Source organism: Podarcis melisellensis (assembly GCF_964234715.1).
Source record: "Podarcis melisellensis genome assembly, chromosome: 2".
NCBI classification, from domain to species: Eukaryota; Metazoa; Chordata; class Lepidosauria; order Squamata; family Lacertidae; genus Podarcis; species Podarcis melisellensis.
The window spans coordinates 108,606,492-108,631,913 of NC_138529.1; the positions used below are offsets into that span (position 1 = coordinate 108,606,492).

General features: G+C 47.0%; 2 protein-coding genes across 3 annotated transcripts in view; both read left to right on the top strand.

Moving 5' to 3' along the window:
- Positions 1-481: 481 nt before the first annotated feature.
- Positions 482-14,124, top strand: LOC309365101 (nuclear factor 7, brain-like). 2 transcript variants are annotated; one of them, XM_081903257.1, is made up of 8 exons: positions 482-656; positions 4,033-4,722; positions 7,687-7,782; positions 9,341-9,699; positions 10,063-10,356; positions 11,280-11,447; positions 11,904-12,035; positions 13,192-14,124. In XM_081903257.1, exons 2-4 carry the CDS (start codon positions 4,315-4,317, stop codon positions 9,644-9,646), a joined length of 810 nt encoding a protein of 269 aa, XP_081759383.1. In that variant the 5' UTR covers positions 482-656; positions 4,033-4,314; the 3' UTR covers positions 9,647-9,699; positions 10,063-10,356; positions 11,280-11,447; positions 11,904-12,035; positions 13,192-14,124. The 2 variants fall into 2 exon arrangements, with proteins under 2 accessions (XP_081759383.1, XP_081759384.1); XM_081903258.1 differs by lacking the exon at positions 482-656 and having other exon boundaries at positions 4,019-4,722.
- Positions 14,125-15,651: 1,527 nt separating this feature from the next.
- Positions 15,652-25,422, top strand: part of LOC309365230 (uncharacterized protein) — a 29,639-nt gene continuing 19,868 nt past the window's right edge. The window contains exon 1 of the mRNA XM_081903461.1: positions 15,652-15,807. The gene's annotated coding sequence lies outside the window, so the exon portion shown is untranslated. The remainder of the gene's footprint in view (positions 15,808-25,422) is intronic.

Below are 25,422 nucleotides of genomic sequence, written 5' to 3' on the forward strand. Positions count from 1 at the left end.
TGGAGGACCAAGGCTTGGTGGATGAGCCAAATCACTTTGCTAAGCCTCAAGAGGCGAGGAGACAACCTGACTACTGTGCTGAGTGTCTTGGTGTCCCGTTGCACCAGGAGTGGTTTAGTTCTGCTGGCCACATGACCCGGAAAGCTGTCTGCGGACAAACCGGCTCCTTTGGCCTGAAAGCGGATGAGCGCCGCAACCCAATAGTCACCTTTGACTGGACTTAGCCACCCAAGGGTCCTTTACCTTACAGAGTGAGACAGTGCATTCGTCATGTGCCCCATGAGGATGGCTATGATGAGCTCCGTAGACCTGGTGCAGCAGAGGTCTCAGGTGGTGGTGCTGAAACTGTGGTTATAGTGGTAGTATCTATTGTTTGCAGGACCCCTTGGATAGCTTAGAAAGCTGCTGGATTTGCCGCAATGATTTCTGTGCTCCCCCCATTACTATCAATGGGGGCTTAAACAGAAACATTAATTATGTCTCCGGTTCTCTCCTGCCCAGGGAATTCCGCTTGCAGACTCTGCCCTGCACAGTGACATCTCCACGGGGAGACATGCTACTGGTCTTCAACAAATGTTAAATCCTGAGACGAGAGACGAGATGACTGCCTTGCAAGGAATTCTCAGCTAGTGGTAATCAAAGACAAGGAGGAAATGGTAAAGGAACCCATCATCTATTTCTTACAGTGCGGTGGATGCATGCTTACTCTGAAGTAAGCCCTACTGAGTCTGATGGGCTTGTTTCTTATGTTGGATTGCAGCTTATAAAATAATTGTGGTAGATAGTGAATTGGGATGTGGGTGTTGGTATGTGAGCTACTCTTGGGTTTTCATTTCCTTCTGCAGCAGAGTTCCTTTTGCAGAAAGGTTTTCTGCATCTTTTACTTCTTTACAGCAACAGGTAGGTGTTGGTCTGCCGTAGTCGAAACAAAATTTAAAAATTCCTTCCAGTAGCACATTAGAGACCAACTAAGTTTGTTATTGGTATGAGCAATGCCATTACTCCAAGCGGCTGCATTTCTCAGCCTCTCTCTGTAAAGATGGAATAAAAAGCATTGGTAAGAACATTCCTTGTCTTATCCATTGCGTGGACAGGCTGAGTCCCCAGATCCCGAGTGCCCCCCCCCCGTCATGTGGAATAACGACTCAAGACAACATGCTATGGGATTAAATTGGCCACAACTTTATTAAATTTCAAATGTGGGTAGACCTTGGCTCAGGCATTGGGCGTTCTCCCTCCCCATTCCCCAGCTGGGGACCTAGGGAGCTTCAGGGTTATCCAGTGTGGGGGGGATGGGCTGGCTCTGGAGAACATATGTTCAAGCAGAGATAGCCGCCCCCGTTACGCCGCCGCCGCCAGGGAGAGCAATGATGACTGAGGCAGAAGGAAAATCAGGTAATGCAACATGTTATTTAAATTGATTTCATGATCAACAACGTAAAAGCAAATCAAGCATCAATACTTAGGTTTATAAGTGTCTGCTAATACAGTCGTACCTTGGAAGTCAAGCAGAATCCGTTCCGGAAGTCCACTCGTCTTCCAAAACGTTTGGAAACCCAAGTGCAGCTTCTGATTGGCTGCAGGAAGCCCCGTCAGATGTTCGGGTTCCAAAGAACATTTGCAAACTGGAACACTCACTTTGGGGTTTGTGGCGTTTGGGAGCCAAAACATCCGAGTGCCAAGGCGTATGAGATCCAAGATAAGACTGTCTACCAAATGAACCTCTTACTGAGCTATAGAAGCACAGGTGTGTCTTGCTGAACTGGCCTGGAAATCTCCCCTCTAGTATTCCCGCCAGTCCCTACCAGAGACCTACTGCCCAAGCTGCTTCTCACTTCTCCCCTCAGCCCTTTATCTCCTCAGATTCAGCTATGCCCACCAAGCCATTCCACCAGTCTTCATGTTTTTTAGGAAATAGGGATTATCCACAACCTGAATGCCTTCATTTCACCTCAAGAGAACATTGCACCTCAAAAGTGTCTCGTGTTGTTTCTCCCATAACTTCAGCAAGCTTCGTCCAGAGCAGCCGTGCTCCCTGAGGGTCTCTCAGTGCAGCCCCCGCCCCCCCCCCAGCCAGCAACCATGGGGTTCTCCCTACATCGTGCTCCTTCTTCCCAGAAAATCTTGTCAGACACAACTTCCTCTTCCGTTTACATCAGTCATAGGCAAACTTGGCCCTCCAGCTGTTTGGGGACTACAGCCAGGACCGTCTTAAGCATATCCGGCGCCGTGGTGCAAAAACCCCTTTCCCAGAGTTTTTTTAGGGCTGCAGGAGGCGGGCAGTGGCTGGAGGGTGGTTCCTCCGGTGGGGAAGAGGCAGAGGCTGGACGCGGCGCCTCCAGGGTCAGCTGCCTGCTTTGTGCCGCAATGTAGGAATCTTTCCCCAAAGTGGGTCTTGAACCCACAACACTGAGAATAATAATAATAATAATAATAATAATAATAATAATAATAATAATAATTTATTAATTGTGCCAACTGACTGGGTTCATTTTGTTTTTAATGTGAGCTTCTGAGTTCTTTGTAGAACTCGTAAGCCACCTTGGGAATTATTAGATGGGAAGGTGAGGTATTAGCCTTCAAAATTACAGTGGTATCTCAGATTAAGAACTTAATTTGTTCCGGAGGTCCGTTCTTAACCTGAAACTGTTCTTAACCTGAGGTACTACTTTAGCTAATGGGGCCTCCCACTGCTGCCGCACGATTTCTGTTCTCATCCTGAAGCAAAGTTCTTAACCCGAGGTACTATTTCTGGGTTAGCAGAGTCTGTAACTTGAAGCATATGTAACCTGAAGCTTCTGCAACCCGAGGTACCACTGTTATGTGTTTGTTTTTTCCTGTTATAGGTAGCACTTTTGCCCTGGGGGAAGGGAACACTGTGTTTTGTGAACCCAGAAGTCCTCCCTCCAAAGTCTTTCCCTTTTTTTCATATATATTTTTATTAGTTTTACATAAAAGTTGTACACAACAAACATAACATTTTCAAAAATAAAATAAAGTTTAAGGGTTCTTTCGAACCTTCAGACCTCCTTCCTTCCCTTCATGGGTTCCATTTTTAAATTTTATTCCTCATCTTCTACTGTAATCTATCTAGTGTATAATCATAGGATCCAAAATTCATGTTACTTTACAAGTGTCATTGTATATCAATTGAATAAATCAAAATAAACATTTCTGTAGTGATTATGCTATATAGGCACAACTTTGTTTACATATTCAGAAACTTTTATCTGAGCGTATACTGTGGGTTTTTTTGCTTCACTTCTCGTTTTATGCAACTGTTACCTGTTGTATGTCTAAATGTAATTAAAAATTTAAAAAAATAAACATCGGGATAATTTTATTTAATTAAAAAATAAAAATAGAAGATTTGCTTTCAATCCCAGTGTGAGGGATTTACATCAGGAAACCACTGGGGGACAGAGGAGGTGGTAACTGGGCTCTGTATATTGCCTTAAGATTCCCCCCCCCCCCAAGTTTCAAAAAGAAAAAAAACACATTTTTTTACACACACACACACAGAGAGAGAGAGAGAGAGAGAGAGAGAGAGAGAGAGAGAGAGAGGTTTACATTAAACCATAGTCCATATCAGTACCTTTATGTGGTTCCCTGAACCCCCAGACTTCCCACCACCCCTCCTTTGGCTTCCAAAATTTATCTTCCTTTTAAAACTGCGTCTAATTGCATTTATCCAAATTATTGTCCTTCACTGGAAGACCAGGCACCGAGATGATAACAAATTTAATAGAGAATGGTGTAACTTTATAGACTATATTAAAAATCTAAAAACGTTTGCAGGATTGACATAGCACAAAGGTTAAAAATGCCAGAGATTCTTTGAATAGGAAAGGTCCAAATGTTAGATCAGCAAGTTATATTGGTCCATTGGAAAGATGGATTGGGCTGAAACAACCGCATGTTATTTCTTCACCTGTGCTTCGAAATACCTGGATCCGAGTGTCTCTGAACCATGAAGGGGGCTAGGCGTTGTTTTCTAATGCCAATAATGGGGTTCCAGTTCTCTACTGACAGGAGACCTCTTTGGAGACATGAATCTCCAAAAAGATCGTGCAAGGGAACTGGGTGTGGAGAGTGCAGCTGAATGAGGCACAACTGTGAGCAGCTTGAGGAAGGGATGAAGAAAATTATGACCCCCGTGAATCTGATTTCTTTGACGGCTCCGCCCTTTCCAGCAATGCAGAAGTGAAACTGAAAGCAGAATCGCTCTGCGCCCTTTTCCTCAAGCGGCGCCTTGCGCAAAAGTGCCTTAGGACCAGCGCGCTCGCAGGCGACGTTCCTGCCGCCCCTGGGATCATGGCTTGCAGCCTGGTGGACGATCTGGTGTGCTCCGTCTGCCTCTCCCTCTTCCGCGATCCCCACGTACTGGATTGCGGCCACAACTTCTGCCTGGATTGCCTGAAGAGCTGCGCCCGCGATGGCTGGGGCAGAGGGATTTGCCCGGAGTGCCGCTGCCCTTTCAGACTGCGGGAGGTCAGGCGCCACAGGGTTCTGGACAACCTCGCGGAAAAAGCGCGCAAGCTGCAGCTGGATGAGGAGCCCCAGGCAAGGGCCAGCTCAGCTGGCTTCTGCGAGGAGCACGAGGAGCCGCTCAAGCTCTTCTGTCGCCAGGATCGCGTCCCCATCTGCGTGATCTGCCGGGATCAGCCCGCACATCGGGGCCACGAGTTCCTGCCGACCAAAGATGCTGTGAAATGCGCGCAGGTCAGTGGCAAGATTTCTGCTTTGGGGTTGGGTGGGCTGCGGGGAGCGGTGGGAGATCATAATGTGAGGACAGCCTTACAAAACCACAGGCTCGGTTTGACCTCGTTCAGCCCAGGCAGGCAAAGTGATTTGCCAGGGATGTTGGCTCAGAAAAATCAGACCAGGAATTCACAACCGCGCAGGTCTGCTAAGCTTCTAACAGGCTTTGAAAACGTAGTTTTTGCGCTGCTTCAGAGCTGCGACAGCTTCACTGCTGCTTAACTGGATCGTCAAAACAAAATAAAAAAATTCCCACCAGTAGCACTTTAAAGACCAACTAAGTTAGTTCTTGGTATGAGCTTTCGTGTGCATGCACACTTCTTCAGATACACTGAAACAGAAGTCACCAGACCCTTCTATATAGTGAGAAGGTGGGGAGGGGTATTACTCAGAAGGGTGGTGGGAATGGGTGATTGGCAGATAGCTGTAATGAGCCTGTTGACGACTCTTAACGACTGCAATAGGTCTTACAGGAAAAAGCAAGGGGTGAGAAGGTGAAAAATGGCTTTGTCATGTATAATGAGATAAGAATCCAATGTCTTTGTTCAGACCAGGTCTCTCCATGGTTTTAAGTTTGGTAATAAGTTGCAATTCAGCAGCTTCTCTTTCCAGTCTATTTCTGAAATTCCTTTGTAGTATAACAGCTATAACTGGATCGTGTTAGGGTAGTCCTTTTTATACATATAAAAAAGGTACATATAAAAAGGACATATAAAATAATTTTTATTATAAAAATCCAATATAAGCCACATTTTATCAAGACCAAATTACAATTAAAATATCAATCAATTAAAAAGCCAATTACACATTTTACATGGAAACCGCCCCCCCCCCGCTAGATTTCAAGGAATGATAGTTTGATTTACAGTCATAGCACGGGTTAAAGATGCTTCAGGCTGCATTTTTTCGTACTGGAACAGGTTACTTCCGGGTTTCGGCAGTCACGCATGCACAGGAGGGCTAAATCGCGCTTTGCGCATGCCCAGAAGTGCTGGGTTGCAACCCACGCATGCGCAGAAGCGCCGCTGCACGTTGCAAACATGCATCCCACACGGATCACGTTCGCAACCTGAGCGTCCACTGTAATTCTGCTTCATTTCAGTCTTAATCATAATCCTTGATACTGAGGGAAGAATTAAGTAACCCTGCTCTAAGAAGAGGGATGCGGGTGGTGCTGTGGGTTAGACCATAGAGCCTAGGACTTGCTGATCAGAAGGTCGGCGGTTCAAATCCCCGCCACCGGGTGAGCTCCTGTTGCTCGGTCCCTGCTCCTGCCAACCTAGCAGTTCAAAAGCATGTCAAAGTGCAAGTAGATAAATAGGTACCGCTCTGGCGGGAAGGTAAACGGCATTTCCGTGTGGTGCTCTGGTTCACCAGAAGCGGCTTAGTCATGCTGGCCACATGACCCAGAAGCTGTACGCCGGCTTCCTCAACCAATAAAGCGAGATGAGCGCCGCAACCCCAGAGTCAGTCACGACTGGACCTAATGGTCAGGGGTCCTTTACCTTTACTGCTCTAAGAAGAGCAGAAGATATTGTAAGAGCCACCCCAACTCATGGTGGGTGAGTCACCAGGGTTGGGCTAACTCAAGTTACCAGAATAGTGCAGGAATTAGGAACTGAGGACTGAAGAACATCTGCTTGCCTCAGCAGTCCTTGACACCAAAAAGCAGTCTGAACATCTGCAGGCTGAAGCCATAAGACAACGCCTTCTTGCCTCATCAGAAATTGCAGAAGTCAGCAGAAAGGGAAGGGAGACTGTCGCCTGCTTGCTTGCAAAATTGTGTGATCACACTCTGCACATGCTCTGGTGCCATGGAGGTTTGTTTGTGACATGGTATCAAAAGCAGCTCCAATCTGAGTTCAGGGCCCAGCCTTTGAGAGTTATCTCGCTGAAGCCAGCTGCACAGCTTAATAAAACAAGACTTTTCTCAAAGAACTCGTGTCTGTCTCATTAACTGGGGAAAAACCTGCAACAATGCAACAGCTACAACGTTTTTAACTTCCATTCATATTAATACATTTAATAATTTATATTTCTGCAAGTGAAGTTCTGTGTCCTTTATTATTCCTGTGCGTGATATTTATTTTAGATTTGTGTTCCTTTGTTTTGTACATATTGTTTCTTGTTTGTCCTTATAAAACTTTATATCCAGCGCTTTTTTTTCCTGGGGGGGTACGCAGGGGTACGCATACCTCTAAACAGTTTGTGAATCTTTGTACTTTTGTCCATTTGCTTTAGTTATTTTCCCCTGATTTGAACTATAAAATGATGATTTTCTTGAGTCAAAATGAGAGTAACCCTAAACATTTTTCAAGGGGGGAAAAGCACTGATTATCGTATTTTTTGCTCTATAAGACTCACTTTTTCCCTCTTAAAAAGTAAGGGGGACTGTGTGTGCGTCTTATGGAGCGAGTGCAGGCTGCGCAGCTATCCCAGAAGCTAGAACAGCAAGAGGGATTGCCGCTTTTGCTGCGCAGCGAACCCTCTTGCTGTTCTGGCTTCTGAGATTCAGAATATTTTTTTTCTTGTTTTCCTCCTCCACAAACTAGGTGCGTCTTATGGTCTGGTACGTCTTATAGAGCGAAAAATACGGTATGTTTTCATTCTCCCTGGTCTCCATCATGCCCTATGCAGCACCCCTGTTGTGCTAAGGTGGTCCTAGCCTTGGCCCCACCTGGTGGAGCTAAGCAGCAGTTCCACCTGGCCACATATTCCTCCATGCTTTTAAAGCCTTCCTTCCTTCCTTCCTTCCTTCCTTCCTTCCTTCCTTCCTTCCTTCCTTCCTTCCTTCCTTCCTTCCTTCCTTCCTTCCCTCCCTTCCTTCCTTCCTTCCTTCCTTCCTTCCTTCCTTCCTTCCTTCCTTCCTTCCTTCCTTCCTTCCTTCCTTCCTTCTTAACCTCTGTTGATTTCTCTGCTGCACAGATGGAGCTGAAGCCATACCTAAAGCCTCTGAAGGAGCGTCTAAAGGAGGCCAAAGAGGAGAAAATACAACAGAAGGAGGCAATTGGAGAGCTAAAGGTAAAGGAAAAACAGTAAGGGATTGTGGAACTCCGCTTCCCCACACTTTTTGTGGTTTAAAGAGCATGCATTAATGTCCTTGTTTATAGCCCGCCCTTGAAATCCACTGTTGCCTACAGCAAAGTACAAAATGCATGATAGAACAACTAATGCATTGCAATTATTTATTTATTTATACACTGCCCACTCTGGGCGGCTCCCAACACAGTATTAAAAACACAATAAAACATCAAACATTGAAAACTTCCCTAAACAGGGCTGTCTTCAGATATCTCCTAAAAGTCAGATAGTTGTTTATTTCCTTGACATCTGACGGGAGGGCATTCCACAGGGTGGGCGCCACCACCGAGAAGGCCCCCTGCCTGCTTCCCTGTAATATCACTTCTCGCAATGAGGGAACCGTCAGAAGGCCCTCGGCGCTGGACCTCAGTGTCCAGGCTGAACGATGGGAGTGGAGATGCTCCTTCAGGTATACTGGGCCAAGGCCGTTTGGGGCCTTGAAGGTCAGCACAAACACTTTGAATTGTGTTCGGAAATAAGCCAAAAACAAACAAACCTGAAATCTGTGAAGACAACCTAAAAATGGTATTGTAAGCATGCAGGTAAAGCAATTTTTAAAAAGGTCTTCATCTGGCACTGGAAAGACACTGGACTCTAGGTGCCAGGACCAGGCAAGCTTTTGTGGGGAAGTGTGTCAAAGCCAGAGCACCACCACTGAAAAGGCCCTGTCCCTGATAATCACAAGGTGCCCTGATCTCAGGCTATGAAGGTTAAATTTCCGTTTTTATAAAAAAAAATCTTTCCAGTAGCACCTTAAAGACCAACTAAGTTAGTTCTTGGTATGAGCTTTCGTGTGCATGCACACTTCTTCAGATACACTGAAACAGAAGTTTCCAGACCCTTCTATATAGTGAGAAGGTGGGGAGGGGTATTACTCAGAAGGGTGGTGGGAATGGGTGATTGGTAGATAGCTGTGATGAGCCTGTTGACGACTCTTAACGACTGCAATAGGTCTTACAGGAAAAAGCAAGGGGTGAGAAGGTGAAAAATGGCTTTGTCATGTATAATGAGATAAGAATCCAATGTCTTTGTTCAGACCAGGTCTCTCCATGGTTTTAAGTTTGGTGATAAGTTGCAATTCAGCAGCTTCTCTTTCCAGTCTATTTCTGAAATTCCTTTGTAGTAAAACAGCTACTTTGAGATCTTGTATAGAATGTCCTGGGAGATTGAAGTGTTCCAGTAGGACTATGGCAGACCAACACGGCTATCTATCTGTAACTGGTTCCGTTTTTATGTTTCATAATATCCAGGCACAAGTTCTCCTGAGTAATACCGCCAGATGGGCGGGGTATAAATTAATTATCATTGTCGTCATCATCATTATTATTATTACTTTCCATAGGAACTTTTCTAATTCAAAATTTTCTTGATGGGACAAATCACCCTTTCGTTATGTTTGATTTTTGTTGCCTTGAATGCGTATCTGGTTTGTTTCTCGCTAACAATAAAAATGAAATTAATTCGTTTGTGTGTGTGTTTTTCTCCCCACCACTTGCAGAGTTGTACCGAAGATATCGTAAATCACATTTCCACAGGATTTGAATCCCTTCACCAGATCTTGGATGAGAAGGAGAAGGCTATTATGAAGACTGTCCAGGAGAAGAAGAAGAAGAACTTGGAGGAAATGCAAGATGCCTTTTTGAGCCTGAAAAACGACGTTTCTTCCCTGACTGAGATTATTAACAAGGTTAAAGCAGCGTTAGAAAGTACAGACCACTTGGCCTTTCTGAAGGTGAGACCAGCTCCGATCAGAGGCATACCTACAAAACACCATGCGGTCCAGTGGATGTGTGCGGTGATGTAGGATTGAAAGTTCTTGGCCAAATAACAATATCCGATTCAATATGGCTAGACTAGGTAAAGGGACCCCTGACCATTAGGTCCAGTTGAAGCCGACTCTGGGGTTGAGGCGCTCATCTCGCTTTATTGGCCAAGGGAGCCGGCGTACAGCTTCCAGGTCATGTGGCCAGAATGACTAAGCCGCTTCTGGCGAACCAGAGCAGCGCACGGAAACGCTGTTTACCTTCCCGCCAGAGTGGTACCTATTTATCTACTTGCACTTTGACGTGCTTTCGAACTGCTAGGTTGGCAGGAGCAGGGACTGAGCAACGGGAGCTCACCCCGTCGCGGGGATTCGAACCGCCAACCTTCTGATCGGCAAGTCCTAGGCTCTGTGGTTTAACCCACAGCACCACCCGCATCCCTATATGGCTAGATTAGATCTGGTTTAATATGGCTGCAGTTCCCAGAATTCATTGGGAAGAGGGGTTGATTGTTAAACTGCTTTGTGAGGGGGAATAGGAGACTCATAACAACTTTTCCAACTTGGGTATTGGGCTCCATCCACAACAGCACTGTGGGTGGGATTCAATGAATGAGTCCCACTCCTGGAAGCCTGGGATGCGGGTGGCGCACAAGAAAAGTCATTCTTTCTAATTGACTGTGAAGACGCTGTAAATCAATACACTAAACTTGTTTATCTTTCATGTAGGACTTCCAGGAATTGATGCAGCGGTAAGTGTCTGGAATTCATTCTTGCGTGGCACCTCTGTGGTTCCCTTCTTTGACATCCCTTGTGTCCTTGGTTTCACCTGGTGGCAGGTGTGGGTGTGTGGCTTTTTCAGCCCAAGGGCCACATTCATTTTGGGGCAACCGCCCATGGCCACATCCCAGTGGCGGGCAGAGCCAGAGGCAAAAGCGGATAGGGCAGCAATAAATGCAAAATGTTCTTTTGTACGGAAGGCCACTATTTAAGCACGGCCACAAATCCCTTTCTCTTCTCCATCCAGGCAAACGATAGTCATTTTCATAGGTCAAGCACACATTCCAGCCAAGCCAAAACACCCCAGAATGGTGTGAAGGGAGACCATTGAGGGGGTGGTCTAGGGAGAATCTCATTGGCCACATAGACAGCTTTTTTGGAGGGAGCTCATTTGACCTCCAGGGTTGAGGTTTCCCACCTCTGGTTTGGCCCCTTAGTCCTCATCCCCAACTGAACGCAGCTCAGTTTTTAAAAAAGACCATTTTACTGCTTTCACGTTACTCTCCTATCTACATAGTCTATGATGCGGAATCATTGCTTTTCCACAATCGGGTGCACATGAAATTAAGATGGTGGCTCCATGCAGCACTTAACATAGCTCTAACATAATGTCAAGTACCTTCCACATGGCCCAAATCCTCCTTTCATATTTATTCTGATGGAACACATGTCAAGCCACAAACGTTGATCCTCCAGTTTGCTCTTGCTTAGTTGAAAAATGTGGCTTCTCTGGGAAAGTTAGTGGCTTCTGCAACCAGTTCTAGGGCTTGCCACAGATCAGCCTGGCCTCTTTGGGGGGGGCAGGGGGCAACATCCTGTTAGGAGCAACAAGCGGGAGTAATACAGTGGGGCAGATGAGCCTTTCCCAGTAAACAGGGGCTTCATGTTTTCTCAGAGCCAAAGACTCAATAGAGGTGGAGGTGGGAAAAGATGACAACAATGCAACTGAAGAGGAAGATAAGTCGTCTGATGAAGAAGAGGGTGAAAGTAGTGAAGAGGAGGAGGAATATTCTGAAGACGATGAGAAAAAAGTGACATTGAGTTTTAGCGAGCTGTTGAAGAGGTAAGTGTCTAGAACTCATTCTTGTGTGGCACCTCTCTAAAGGTAAAGGGACCCCTGACCATTAGGTCCAGTCGTGGCCGACTCTGGGGTTGCGGCACTCATCTCGCTTTATTGGCCGAGGGAGCCGGCGTACAGCTTCTGGGTCATGTGGCCAGCATGACAAAGCCGCTTCTCGTGAACCAAAGCAGCGCATGGAAACGCCGTTTACCTTCCCGCCGGAGCGGTACCTATTTATCTACTTGCACTTTGAGGTGCTTTCAAACTGCTAGGTTGGCAGGAGCAGGGACCGAGCAACGGGAGCTCACCCCGTTGCGGGGATTCGAACTGCTGGCCTTCTGACCAGCAAGCCCTAGGCTCTGTGGTTTAACCCACAGCGCCACCCGTGTCCCTGGCACCTCTCTAGTTCCCTTTATTAACATTCATGTTCCTTGTTTCCTTGTTTTAACCTGGTGGCAGGTGTTTGTCTGATGAAGAACAGGATGAAAGTAGTGAAGAGGAGGAGGAATATTCTGAAGACGATGAGAAAACTTCGGTGCCAGTGTTTTCATTTCAAAGGAATTTCAAAGTGGATTCTGAGGAGCCGAAGAAGTAAGTGTCTAGAACTCATTCTCGTGTGGCACCTCTCTAGTTCCCTTCATTAACATTCATGTTCCTTGTTCCTAGGTTTAACTTGATGCCAGGTGTGGGTGTGAGGCAAAAGGCCACATTCATTTTGGGGCAACCGCCCATGGCCACATCCCAGTGGCGGGCAGAGCCAGAGGCAAAAGCGGACAGGGCAGCAATAAATGCAAAATGTTCTTTTGTACGGAAGGCCACTATTTAAGCACGGCCACAAATCCCTTTCTCGTCTCCATCCAGGCAAACGATAGTCATTTTCATAGGTCAAGCACACATTCCAGCCAAGCCAAAACACCCCAGAATGGTGTGAAGGGAGACCATTAAGGGGGTGGTCTAGGGAGAATCTCATTGGCCACATAGACAGCTTTTTTGGAGGGAGCTCATTTGACCTCCAGGGCTGAGGTTTCCCACCTCTGGTTTGGCCCCTTAGTCCTCATCCTCAACTGAATGCAGCTCAGTTTTTTAAAAAGACAAATTTACTGCATTCACATTACTCTTCCATCTACATAGTCTATGGTGTGGAATCATTGCTTTTCCACAATCGGGTGGGCATGAAATTAAAATGGCGGCTCCCTGCAGCACTTAAAATAGCTCTAACTTAATGTCAAGTACAGTGGCACCTCGGGTTAAGTACTTAATTCGTTCTGGAGGTCCATTCTTAACCTGAAACTGTTCTTAACCTGAAGCACCACTTTAGCTAATGCGGCCTCCTGCTGCTGCCATGCCGCCAGAGCGCAATTTCTGTTCTCATCCTGAAGCAAAGTGCTTAACCTGAAGCACTATTTCTGGGTTAGCGGAGTCTGTAACCTGAAGCGTATGTAACCTGAAGTGTACATAACCCGAGGTACCACTGTATCTTCCACGTAGCCAAAATCCTCCTTTCATATTTATTCTGATGGACCACCTGTGAAGCCACGAACATTGATCCTCCAGTTTGCTCTTGCTTAGTTGAAAAATATGGCTTCTCTTTGGAAGTTAGTGGCTTCTCCAACCAATTCTAGGGCTTGCCACAGATCAGTCTGGCCTCTTTGGGGGGGGGCAACATCCAGTTAGGAGCAACAAGCAGGAGTAATACAGTGGGGCAGATGAGCCTTTCCCAGTAAACAGGCGCTTCTTGTTTTCTCAGAGCCAAAGACTCAATAGAGGAGGAGGAAAACAAAGATGACAAGAATGCAGCTAAAGAGAAAGATCAGAAGGCTGATGAAGAACAGGGTGAAAGTAGTGAAGAGAAGAAGGAGGAATATTCTAGAGACAATGAGAAAAATGTGGTGCCAGTGTTTTCATCTCTCAAGAAATTCAAAGTGGCATTGGATTTTGAAGCTTGGGGGAAACTGTTGCAAGGTTTCGAACCCACGGAAGAGAACTGATCTCACTCTGCACTCTCACACTGTACAGAGTGTACGTTTTCTCACTCTGCCTTTACGCATTATACTCAGAGGGAGGGAGATGTACCATACTGCATAGGGCGGCATAAGGGAGAGGGTGTCCTAGCTGTGTATTTAGGGGGGAAAGACTTTGTGTGGTTTTTAAACATATTTTTTATTAGTTTTCCATTTAATAATATATAATCACATCATTGCTATCCACTTTACCTCTCCAGCTCTTTTGAGCCTATAAACTTCCTTCCCACCCAGCTCACGGCTTTCAAAGTAAACCTTTATATCATTGCATTTTATACATTTTCTAGTTCTGATTAGCTCATTACAAAAGTCACTGAAATTTATGTTAAAATAAAAAGGGAGAAAATTCTTCACTACGATTCTTTAGACAATCCTGCTAGTGATGTTAATTGCTTATAGTAATCTTTCAGATATCGTATGAATTTACTCTCGTCCTTTTGGAATACTTGATCTTGCTGGTTTCGGATTCTTCCTGTCAGCTTCGCCAATTCCACAAAGTCCATCATCTGCCACTCTTCTTTTGTTGGCAGTACTTGTTGTTTCCATTTTGGGGCTAAGAGAATTCCTGCCACTGTTGTTGCGTACATAAACAGTCTTTTATCTTCCTTTGGTATCTCTCTTCACCCACTGTACCAGAAAATAAAACTTTTGAACTCTCATTCTTGGTCTGGTTATATGTCCATATATTCCCTTGCAAAAAGAAAAAGAAGACCACAGGCTGTTTCTCGGGGCTTTCCACCTTGGCGCACACACCACAGGGCTGTTATTTAAAGTGCACAAACCAGTTCCGATCCCCAAACTAGGGCCTAACACACACACATGTAACCCTGCTGATACCGCTGCTGTAAACTGTTTATAGTGATTTAATTTTCAGTATTAAGCACTACTGTATACAAATGGATTTGGGATAGACAAAAGAAAGCACCAGGGCTTTCTTTTCCCCCAGGGGGAACTCACAGGAACTCAGTCCCGACACCTCTCAGGTGGGCGCCATTACCATTCTTAGAGAACGAGGGAGGTGTTTGTGGTGAGTTGCGGCACCTCTTTTTCTAGAATAGCACTGCACAGCATGTAGTTAAACTAACAGAGTTCCTGATGGGCCACCCATGTGGATGCCTTTAAAAGAAGATTAGTTGGACTCATTGGGAGAAGAAGGCTATCAATGGCTACAGGTAACGACAACTGTGTTTTTCCTTCAGTGCTGGAGGCAGTACGCCTCTGAACGCCTGCTGCCAGGAAACACAAGTGTAACTTAAGCAATAACAGGCAATAAAGGGGAATAAGCCACAATGTGTTAGCGTTTAAAGTCTCGCTCCTTTCCTTTGTTATTTTAGCTTTAGGTTTTTTGGTTTGGGGTTTTTTTGTGGGTGGGTATTAATATTTTATTTAAAAGATTTCAATTAAAAAGCAATAAAGTGATGCAAAGGGAAAGAGAAAAAGAAAAGAAAAACGAAAAGACCCCAAAAATTGTAGGGAAAAGGGCCAATATATGAAAATATACAACATACACAAAATATTTTAGCCTTGGGGACCTTGCCTTATTTGAGAAAAATGATCTCTACGAAATGGTCAGCCGGCTCGCTGGTCGGAGCAATGGAATGTTGCCAAATGCAAACGGAGACAGGGCTCCTGCGCCTTTAAAAGTTCCCTCGAAGAAGGAATTTCATACGCTTCACCTGCTGGGCTGGTGGAAGGGGCTATTAATTAAGAGCACAAGGGGCCTCTGCTTCAGCTGGTCGTGCGCGCTCTTGGCTGCTCCTGTTCTCTTGCGTTTTTGAGCTCCCCGCACCTCTTTCCGGAGAAAGAAGAATCGAAAGACTGCGGATCCACTGAGCCGGCGTCGGGCGGGCAGAAGCGCTTCGAAGCAAGGCGCTGCGCGGGTGGGCGCACCTCTTCTTCCCGTTTGAAAGGGCGAGGGGCGCTCGCAGCCGGTCCCCGTCCAGTAGCTGCTCCCGGGGACCATGGCGTCCAACCTGGCCGAGGACCTGCCGTGCTCGATCTGCCTCTCCGTCTTGCAAGAGACGGGCTGCGGCCACAGCTCCTGCCTGTTGTGCATCAAAAGCTGCGTCCCCGTCGGGCAGGGCGCGGGGAGCTGCCCGGAGTGCCGCCGCCCCTTCGGGCCGCAGGAGCTGGCGTCCAACGTGGCCCAGAAAGCCCACCGCCTGGAGCTCGACGGCGAGCCGCTGCCCGCAGCCGCCCGCAACTTCTGCGAGGAGCACGAGGAGCCGCTGGAGCTCTTCTGTCGGCAGCATCGCGTCCCCATCTGCGTGATCTGCCGGGATCTGCCACGCCACCGGGACCACGAGTTCCTGCCGATCAATAATGCTGTGAAGGAGGCGCAGGTCAGTGGCAAGGCTTCTGCGTATTTTGCCGTCGAATACGCGCAGGTAGTCGACGCCAAGGCTTCTTTCTCTGTTCGGAGCCCGGGAACTGGCTGTAGCAGAGATGATACGCGGGTCGGGTTCAGACGTGCGGTCCAATCCCGTGCGTGCCTTCTCCACCCCCTCACAGAAGTCGGCTTCGCTTGGGTTAAATAGGGATTACTTCCCAGGTTGCTGCTGCTTTCTTGGCTCACTCATAGCCGAGTAAGATAGTCTTCCATGAACACAGTCTTAACAATGACTGTGGAGGCCAATTCTGGATCCACACGTCCTTCCACAATGGGGGAAAAAGGTAAAAGGCGGATCTACACGGATCCTCGTGAATTCATATGATTTTTTCATTCAAATTAAATAAAACCACCATGATACTGTAGACCATGTCCTACTCTGTAGACAGCATCAAAAAAATCATGCATCCACTATTTCGTGGGGCCGCAGGGGCGCAAAAACATGGTTAAAAAACACGGATCCTCATGGATTCTCATGATTTTTGCACAAGACCAGCCCAAAGTCACCATCAGATCAAACATCATGGCCAGGGGCACAGCATCCACCACAAAAATCACAGATCCACGGCTTCCTGGCCATACCGTGGCCCAAAAACGTGGTTCCGAAGCACGGATCCTCATGGATCCTCACGCTTTTTGCATTGGGCCAACCCAGACTCACTGTCAAATCACATATCATAGCCAGGGGCACAGCCTACACCACAAAAAGCTCGGATCCACGCCTGCCTGGCCATACCGTGGCCGAAAAACGTGGTTTTGAAGCACGGATCGTCATGGATCCTCCTGATTTTTGCACAAGACCAGCCCAAAGTCACCATCAGATCAAACATCATGTCCAGGGGCACAGCCTGCACCAGAAAAATCACGGATCCACGGCTTCCTGGCCACACCGTGGCCCAAAAACGTGGTTTTGAAGCACGGATCCTCATGGATCCTCACGCTTTTTGCATTGGGCCAACCCAAAGTCACCATCAGATCAAACATCATAGCCAGGGGCACAGCCTGCACCACAAACAACTTGGATCCACGGCTTCCTGGCCACTCCATGGCCCCAAAACGTGGTTTTCAAGCACGGATCCTCATGGATCCTCACGCTTTTTGCATTGGGCCAACCCAAAGTCACCATCAGATCAAACATCATAGCCAGGGGCACAGCCTGCACCACAAAAAACTCGGATCCACGGCTTCCTGGCCACTCCATGGCCCCAAAACGTGGTTTTGAAGCACGGATCCTCATGGATCATCACACTTTTTGCACTAGATGAGCCCAAATTCACCGTCAAATCACACATCATGGCCAGGGGCACAGCATCCACCACAAAATAACGGATCCACGGCTTCCTGGCCATACCGTGGCCTAAAAATGTGGTTCCGAAGCACGGATCCTCATGGATCCTCACGCTTTTTGCATTGGGCCAACCCAGACTCACTGTCAAATCACATATCATAGCCAGGGGCACAGCCTACACCACAAAAAACTCGGATCCACGCCTGCCTGGCCACACCGTGGCCGAAAAACGTGGTTTTGAAGCACGGATCGTCATGGATCCTCCTGATTTTTGCACAAGACCAGCCCAAAGTCACCATCAGATCAAACATCATGTCCAGGGGCACAGCCTGCACCAGAAAAATCACGGATCCACGGCTTCCTGGCCACAACGTGGCCCAAAAACGTGGTCTGGAAGCACGGATCCTCATGGATCCTCACACTTTTTGCATTGGGCCAACCCAGACTCACTGTCAAATCACATATCATAGCCAGGGGAACAGCATCCACCACAAAAATCACGGATCCACGGCTTCCTGGCGATAGCGTGGCCCAAAAACGTGGTTTTGAAGCATGGATCCTCATGGATCCTCACACTTTTTGCATTGGGCCAACCCAAACGCACCGTTAAATCACACATCCTGTCCAGGGGCACAGCCTACACGACGAAAATCACGGATCCAACGCTTCCTGGCCACTCCGTGGGCCAAAAACGTGGTTTTGAAGCACGGATCCTCATGGATCCTCATGCTTTTTGCATTGGGCCAACCCAAACTCACTGTCAAATCACATATCATAGCCAGGGGAACAGCATCCACCACAAAAAACTCGGATCCACGCCTGCCTGGCCATACCGTGGCCCAAAAACGTGGTTTTGAAGCACGGATCCTCATGGATCCTCACACTTTTTTCATTGGGCCAACCCAAACGCACCATCAGATCAAACATCATGTCCAGGGGCACAGCCTGCACCAGAAAATATCGGATCCACGGTTTCCTGGCGATACCGTGGCCCAAAAACGTGGTTTTGAAGCACGGATCCTCATGCTTTTTGCATTGGGCCAACCCAAACTCACTGTCAAATCACATATCATAGCCAGGGGGACAGCATCCACCACAAAAATCACGGATCCACGGCTTCCTGGCCATACCGTGGCCCAAAAACGTGGTTTTGAAGCACGGATCCTCATGGATCCTCATGCTTTTTGCATTGGGCCAACCCAAACTCACCGTCAAATCACATATCATGGCCAGGGGCACAGCATCCACCACAAAAAACTGAGATCCACGGTTAACTGGCAACGTCATGGCCCAAAAATGTGGTTTACAAGCATGGATCCTCATGGATCCTCACGCTATTTGCATTGGGACAACCCAAACTCACCGTCAAATCACATATCATGGCCAGGGGCACAGCATCCACCACAAAAATCACGGATCCACGGCTTCCTGGCCATACCGTGGCCCAAAAACGTGGTTTTGAAGCACGGATCCTCATGGGTCCTCAAGCTTTTTGCACTAGATCAGACCAAACTCACTCAAAGGGGGTATGGGGTTGCTTGTGCGTAAAGCGCATACTGCACCGAGCTGTGTAGTTTGGACAAAACTTTCACCCCAGGCTGGACAGTCAGTACACCGGGACTGTCTCAATCACTGGAAGAATCCGTCAGTGGGCGTTTCCTGAATTTCTTCCAACATAAGAGTTCTTTCACACCCAATCATCGTCTCCCTTCTCTGCGCGAAAGCTGTCTGCGCAGAGTGGGCGTCCCCAGAGGAGGTCCTGTGCTCTCCCCGCTGGTTTCACTGGCAGAGTCCTGGAGCCTTCTCTCCGCAGCTCCCTCGGACTCCCCTTTCTCCCTGGTGTCACCTCTATCTCCTTCCCCAGCGGAAGCGTCCTCTCTCCCTCTGCTGGTTCCCTCTCCAGCGTCATCATTTGGGAGCCTCAGTGCCACCCTTGGCTCTGATGGCAGTTCCCTGACACTCACCATCAAATCACACATCATGGCCAGGGGCACAGCCTGCACCACAAAAATATAGGATCCACGGCTTCCTGGCCACTCCATGGCCCAAAAACGTGGTTTTGAAGCACGGAACCTCATGGATCCTCAAGCTTTTTGCATTGGGCCAACCCAAACTCACTGTCAAAGCAGACATCATGTTCATGGGCACAGCCTGCACCAAAAAAAACCCCCGGATCCACGGCTTCCTGGACACTCCATGGCCCAAAAACGTGGTTTTGAAGCACGGATCCTCGTGGATCATCACACTTTTTGCATTGGGGAACCCCAAATTCACCCTTTATTCAAATATCTTGTACATAACTACAGATCTGACCACAAACATCATGGATCTACTGCTTCATGACCCTGGCCAAATGCTACCCTGGATATATTGGCCAATTTTTAGGTGGTTGTGCTGGGATGGAGGAAACAGAGTCGGCTGAATCTCTATCCATTAAAGATGGGTGTCCAATGGCTGGGCCAGAATAATTTCAGTTTTGTTTGCCAGCTCCCAGCTCTTCATGTGGTGCAATAGTCACCTGTAGCTGCCATCAGGAGTCCCGGTGTGATCCTGGATGCTTCTGTCTCTATGGAGGCATTGGTCACAAATTTAGCCAAACTGGAATTTTTGAATCTATGTCAGGCTAGGCGATCGGTACTGTACCTGTCCCTTTCCAACCTAGCCATGGTGATCCATGCAGTAGTCACCTGCAGACTAGACTACTTTAACTTGCATTACACCTGAGCTGGGGAGGGCAGGGTATAAATGCGAGAGAGAGAGAGAGAGAGAGAGAGAGAGAGAGAGAGAGAGAGAGAGAGAGAGAGAGAGAGAGAGAGAGATTTAGGCTACCCTTGATATCCAGAAACTCCAAATGGTCTAAAATGCAGATGCATGAGTTCTTACTTGGACTTTGTGGAGAGCCCACATTCAGTTGGTTGTTCATCAGCTGGATTGGCTCCAGTTGGAGTATCGAATCAGGTTCAATGTTTTTGTGCTAATCTTTAAAGCTCTAAACAGTCTGTGACCTTTCTTATCTGTGGGAATTATCTTCCAATACAACCCCCATGAGTGTGACGCTCATCTAACAGCAACCTACTGGTGGTCCCTGGCCCAAAACATATCCAGCTGTCCTCAACCAGAGCCAGAGCCTTTTTGGTGGAATGCTTTGTCTAATGAGACCAGGGCTCAGTGCAATCTATCTCGGTTCTCTCACTTGTCATGGTGAGTGGGCTTGCATATTCCTATGACCCTTGTGAGCGAAGCCGTTGGGAATCTCGTACTCCCAGCAGGGTCACCCAAGGTGGTAAGGTCAAAGAAAACTAAGTATGCTCAGAGTCCTGTAGTGATTTCATGCTCTTTATTGCAGCTTGTAAAACAGTGATTGAATTTCCCCCTAAACCTCAGGCTTTTATATACATTATTTACACAATGAGTCCCGTCTGACTGGCTGATTCTGCTTCCCTCCAGGAGCCTGATTGATCTTTTCCTGCAAGCCAATCAGTTCTTGCGTTCTAGGATCCTACTTGCCTATTGTTCTAGGATCCAAGCTTAGTACATAACAGGGAAGGAGCTAGACAAAGAATGATCCAAGAAGTCCTCAACGGCAGAACAGGCGGGTGATAACAAGCAGTGTGTTACAAGGCTGTGCGTTGGTCAGCGTGCACTGATCCACACACATAAAACAAATTCACGCACAGGCGTCTCCCAAAAACCCAACCCAAGCCCCCCAAACCCTCCCCCCATGGCGATCACTAAATGGCTACGGGGGCAGGAATGTGAAGCCCCTAGTCATGAACCGACACATGGGCAGTCAGTCGTTCTGACTCAAGGAATGAGGCAGTTGAGCAGCTGAGCAGCTGTATCCATGACTGAGCAGCCCTTTTTAGGATCTACTATGCTCACCCTGAAAAGGGGAAGGGGCTGGAAACGGTGCCCTAAACATAGTATTCCTCCCTTTTTCCCTGACTGGATTACGGCGCCTGGGTGGAATCTCTTTTCCCATAGTTTGAATCCATTATTCTGCATCCTAGTCTCTAGAACAGCAGAAAACAAGCTTGCTCCCTCTTCAACATGACATCCCTTCAAATATTCAAAAATGGCTATCATGTCACTCCTTAATCTTCTCTTCTCTAGATTAAACAAATCCAGCTCCCTAAATCTCTCCTCATAGGGCTTGGATTCCAGACCTTTTACATTTTGGTCACCCTCCTCTGGACATGCTCCAGTTTGACAATATCCTTCTTTAACTGTGGTGCCCAGAACTGGACACAGTATTTCAGGTGTGATCTGACCAACCAGAATAGTGTGGTAGCATTCCTTCACTTGATCTAGACACTATACTCCTATTGATGCAGCCCAGAATCGCATTGGCATTCTTAGCTGCCACATCAGACTGTTGACTCATATTCAGCTTGTGGTCGACTAAGACTCCCAGATCCCTTTCACAGGTACTGTTGTCAAGCCAAGTGTCCCCCACCTGTGCATTTCATTTTTTCTATCCAGGTGGAGTACCTTACATTTCTCCCTATTGAACTCCATGTTGTTGGTTTTGGCCCAGCTCTCTAGGCTATTCAGGTCATTTTGAATTCTGACTCTGTCCTCTGGTGTATTAGCAACCCCTCCCAGTTGGCAGTCATTTGCAAATTTGATTAGCACACCCTCTATTCCATCATCCAAATCATTTATAAAAATATTGAATAGCACCAGGCCCAGGACAGAACCTTGTGGAACCCCAATAGTCATTTTTTTTTCAAGGATGAAGGGGAGCCACTGATGAGCACTCTTTGGGTTCAGCCCGTCAACCAATTACAAATCCACCTAACAGTAGCTTTGTCTAGCCCACATTTTACTAGCTTTTTTGCAATAATATTATGGGGGACCTTTTCAAAGGCCTTACATAAGTCAAGGTAAGCTGGTACAAGGGAAAGCAGGATTGTAATTACCATAAAAATTACTGATCACTTTGGATCAGCAGTCTCAACCTAACCCGCTATGTGGGGAGAGCCACGTATTCCTTTGGAAGGCAAGTGGAATACAGTGTGATATACTGACAGCTGTTTTAAAAGATGTAACTGTAACTTTAAATCCAGTATCAGAAAAAAATAAAAATAGATGGTCCCTGTGTGGATAGTCATGTTTGCATGATGGGGCCACCTCCAGTGACCATGTGGCCTGATATAAGAGGGTTCTAAAATCAGTCCTGAAAGTAGACTGATTGAGAATGACACACACATAGCTTTTGCTCTTCCATTAACAGAGTGAGCTGAAGCAAATTCTTTGGGCTTAGCAATATTTCCTACAGCATTCTTGCTGAAGGGCATTGGAGAGTTAGGTGAGGGTCACTTTTCTGTTTTTCCATCAAGCCCCCAGACAAGAATGCTACAGCATCAGCCCCAAACACTCAGTCTCATAACAAAAAATACTCAACGGGGTTAGGGCTGAGGGTAGGGGAAGTACAATCATGATCTTTCCAGTCCTCTAGAAGCTGACCCTTTTGGTCATTTTGGTCATGGAGCCAAATATCTGTTCCCAAGTTTAAAGATCTAAACAAGTAAAGAACAAGCTTGCCCTTTACATGCAAAAGCCCTGAAATTCAGCCCATTGGGCAACGGATCATGGGGCTGGGAGGAGGGAGGTAAGGACTAGCACCTTCTCTGCCCTCCAACTCCCACAGCTACACCTGAAAGTTTCGTGATGGAGTTCTATTTGAGAAGCTGAATGTTTATAAAGGCACTTAGCCAATTTCTGCCACGGAAATTCTGAACAGAAACACTCTGCAGGTTCAGCCCCCAAAAGAAACTGCTCTATGGTCTCTGTGTTGGGAAATGGGAAAGGATCTTGCTCATCACCAACCTTCCCTCCACAAATCAGTATCACTATGAGGCTGAACTGAACAGCTTGCTCCAGAGTTTAAAGAGATACGTTTCTGTGGTGTAGTGGTTAAGAGCAGTGGACTCTAATCTGGTGAGCTGGGTTCGCTTCCCGCTCCTTCACATGCAGGCTGCTGGGTGACCTTAGGCCAGTCACACTTCTCTCTGAACTCTCTCAGCCCCACCTACCACACAAGGTGTCTGTTGTGGGGGTGGAAGGGAAAGGAGATTTTTAGCCACTTTGAGACTCCTTCAAGTAGAGAAAAGCAGGATATAAAAACCAACTCCATGAATAAGAATTTGATGGAAAAGGACCATCCCTGCCATGATGATGAAAACTATATGTTTGGATTTTGCTGTATTATACCAACCTGTGGAATATGACAGTTTGCAGTTTCAAAATCTATTTGGCCACAGTGGATTGACAGTCTGGACACACGAAAACCTCTGGAAGATCTTTTGAATCAATGCCTATGCGAAAGCAGTGGTACCAGTCCTTGCAGTTTCCTTCACAGTAAACCATAGTTAGGTCACCACTGGGCCTCCTGCACTCTTCCTTCAAGAAACATAGTGACCAGCAGCCTTCAAACAAGGAAGGTAACATATCTGAGCAATAGGTTAGTGGGCATGATCAAGACACAGTAATGTGACTCTCTTTCAATATTTGTCTCTTCTTGGGAGGTACAGCATCAATTTCCACTTGAAAAAATTTGTCTTGTCCTTCAAAATAGGTTTTCCCACAGTACTGTATTATTTCTTTTGCAAGCCAGGGTCTAGTGGCAGCCATATCCTTTTGTATGAACTGTAATTGGGCAGCAGAAGCAATCAGATGGGCAATGGTACATGTGAAAGGACTGTAGTCACTGGAATTACCTTGCCTGGGTATATCAGTTGGTGTAAAAAATGACCAGTCCACAAAACTATAGGGATATTTTGAATCCATCTCATACAGACATGCTAAGAAGGATGTTATTGCATCAATCACAGAGTGGTTCAACAGAGTGGTTCAATCCGTGTTTGGAATCTAGATAGAGCATGGTCTTCCTTTTAAAAATGATTACTTTCAGTATCCAGTGGACTTCTCTGTCATCTACTGAAACAATCAAAACATCTTTCTTTAGCACTCCAAATCTCAAACAGTTCTTCAGAGCTTGCACTGGCAATCTTTGACATATCTGCATGAAGTGGCAAGTACGGTAAGTGGGAAAATTGTTCCATTGTGACCCAGCTCTTTGGCCATGATCACCCTGGAGGCAAGAAAGGCATCTATTATGCGATCATTTATCCAGTTTGATCCTTTCAGTGTGGTTATGTCATAGTCATACACACAGATGTTGCCAACTGAACCCACAAGTCCCATGGTTTGTAGACTGAGTGTGGGGAAGGTACAGTTGTGCCATGGGGGAACTGATGTACAAATCAGAGATTTGTCCAAACACTTCTCACTTTGTGTTGAGAATATGGGGCTGCTATCAAAAGAATCAATATTGGTCACTGTCAAATCCTCTTCCCACTTTGTGGAGTGGAGGTCATCTGAGGTTGAGTGCTTTCCAGGTGTCTCATAGTCAGTTGGTGATCTTAAGGAGTCCAACCCCTCAGCAGCCTGCACTGAATCAGATGCTGGAGCTACTGTTATCCTTTCCTGCAGTCTGGGGAACTTTCTTCCTGATCTACTCTTCTGTCTTTTATTTCATTTCAACTGTGTGAGCTGCAACTGGCAAGGCTTCCTTGGTTCTGGTGGAATGCCGATAGATTTTGTGGCAGCTATAATATGGTAACAAGTCCTGGATGATGAGTGTGCACACAATGTCCTGTACGGACTGTGCATGCATGGCAGCCCATATGGTTGCCAGGAGAGCGGCTGCCCATACAGCCTGTACGGCCGCCGTGAGAGGGGCTGCCTGTATGGACGCTACACGAGCAGCAGCCTGTACAGTCGCTGCGAGATCAGCTGCCCGTACTGCCCATACAGTCGCTGCGAGAGGGGCTGCCTGTACAGTTGCCGCAAGAGCGGCAGCCCACACAGACGCCACACAAGCGGCAGCCAGTACAGCGACCGTACTGTCACCCTCCCCCCAGCATGGCACCCTGGGGCACCATCACCCCGCTGCCCCTTCGTATGCCCCTGCAGTCAATCAAATGTACTATAAACAATCTGAAGTCATGCTGGGCACAATTCACCACTAATCCTGTTCTTTTTCTAAAAACACGTGGTGGACTCCAGGAAAGCTGTCAGCAGGCACCATGATGCCCATGGGCACCACGTTGGAAACCCCCTATTTCAAAGTTTGCACTGACAAAATCTGTTGGCAAGAAAACTTGCAGTTAAACCTCCATTTATAATTACCACCCCCGCAAAGCAACCAACTTTTGTCCCAAAACCATTTGTAGCTGAATTGACGCAAGACATGTGATTGTTTTTCATGGTTAC

Coding starts and splice junctions, on each gene's coding strand:
- LOC309365101 (XM_081903257.1), top strand. CDS start 4,315: ATGGCTTGCAGCCTGGTGGACGATCTGGTGTGCTCCGTCTGCCTCTCC. Junction 4,723..7,686: donor ATGCTGTGAAATGCGCGCAG/GTCAGTGGCAAG, acceptor TCTGCTGCACAG/ATGGAGCTGAAGCCATACCT. Junction 7,783..9,340: donor AGGCAATTGGAGAGCTAAAG/GTAAAGGAAAAA, acceptor CACCACTTGCAG/AGTTGTACCGAAGATATCGT.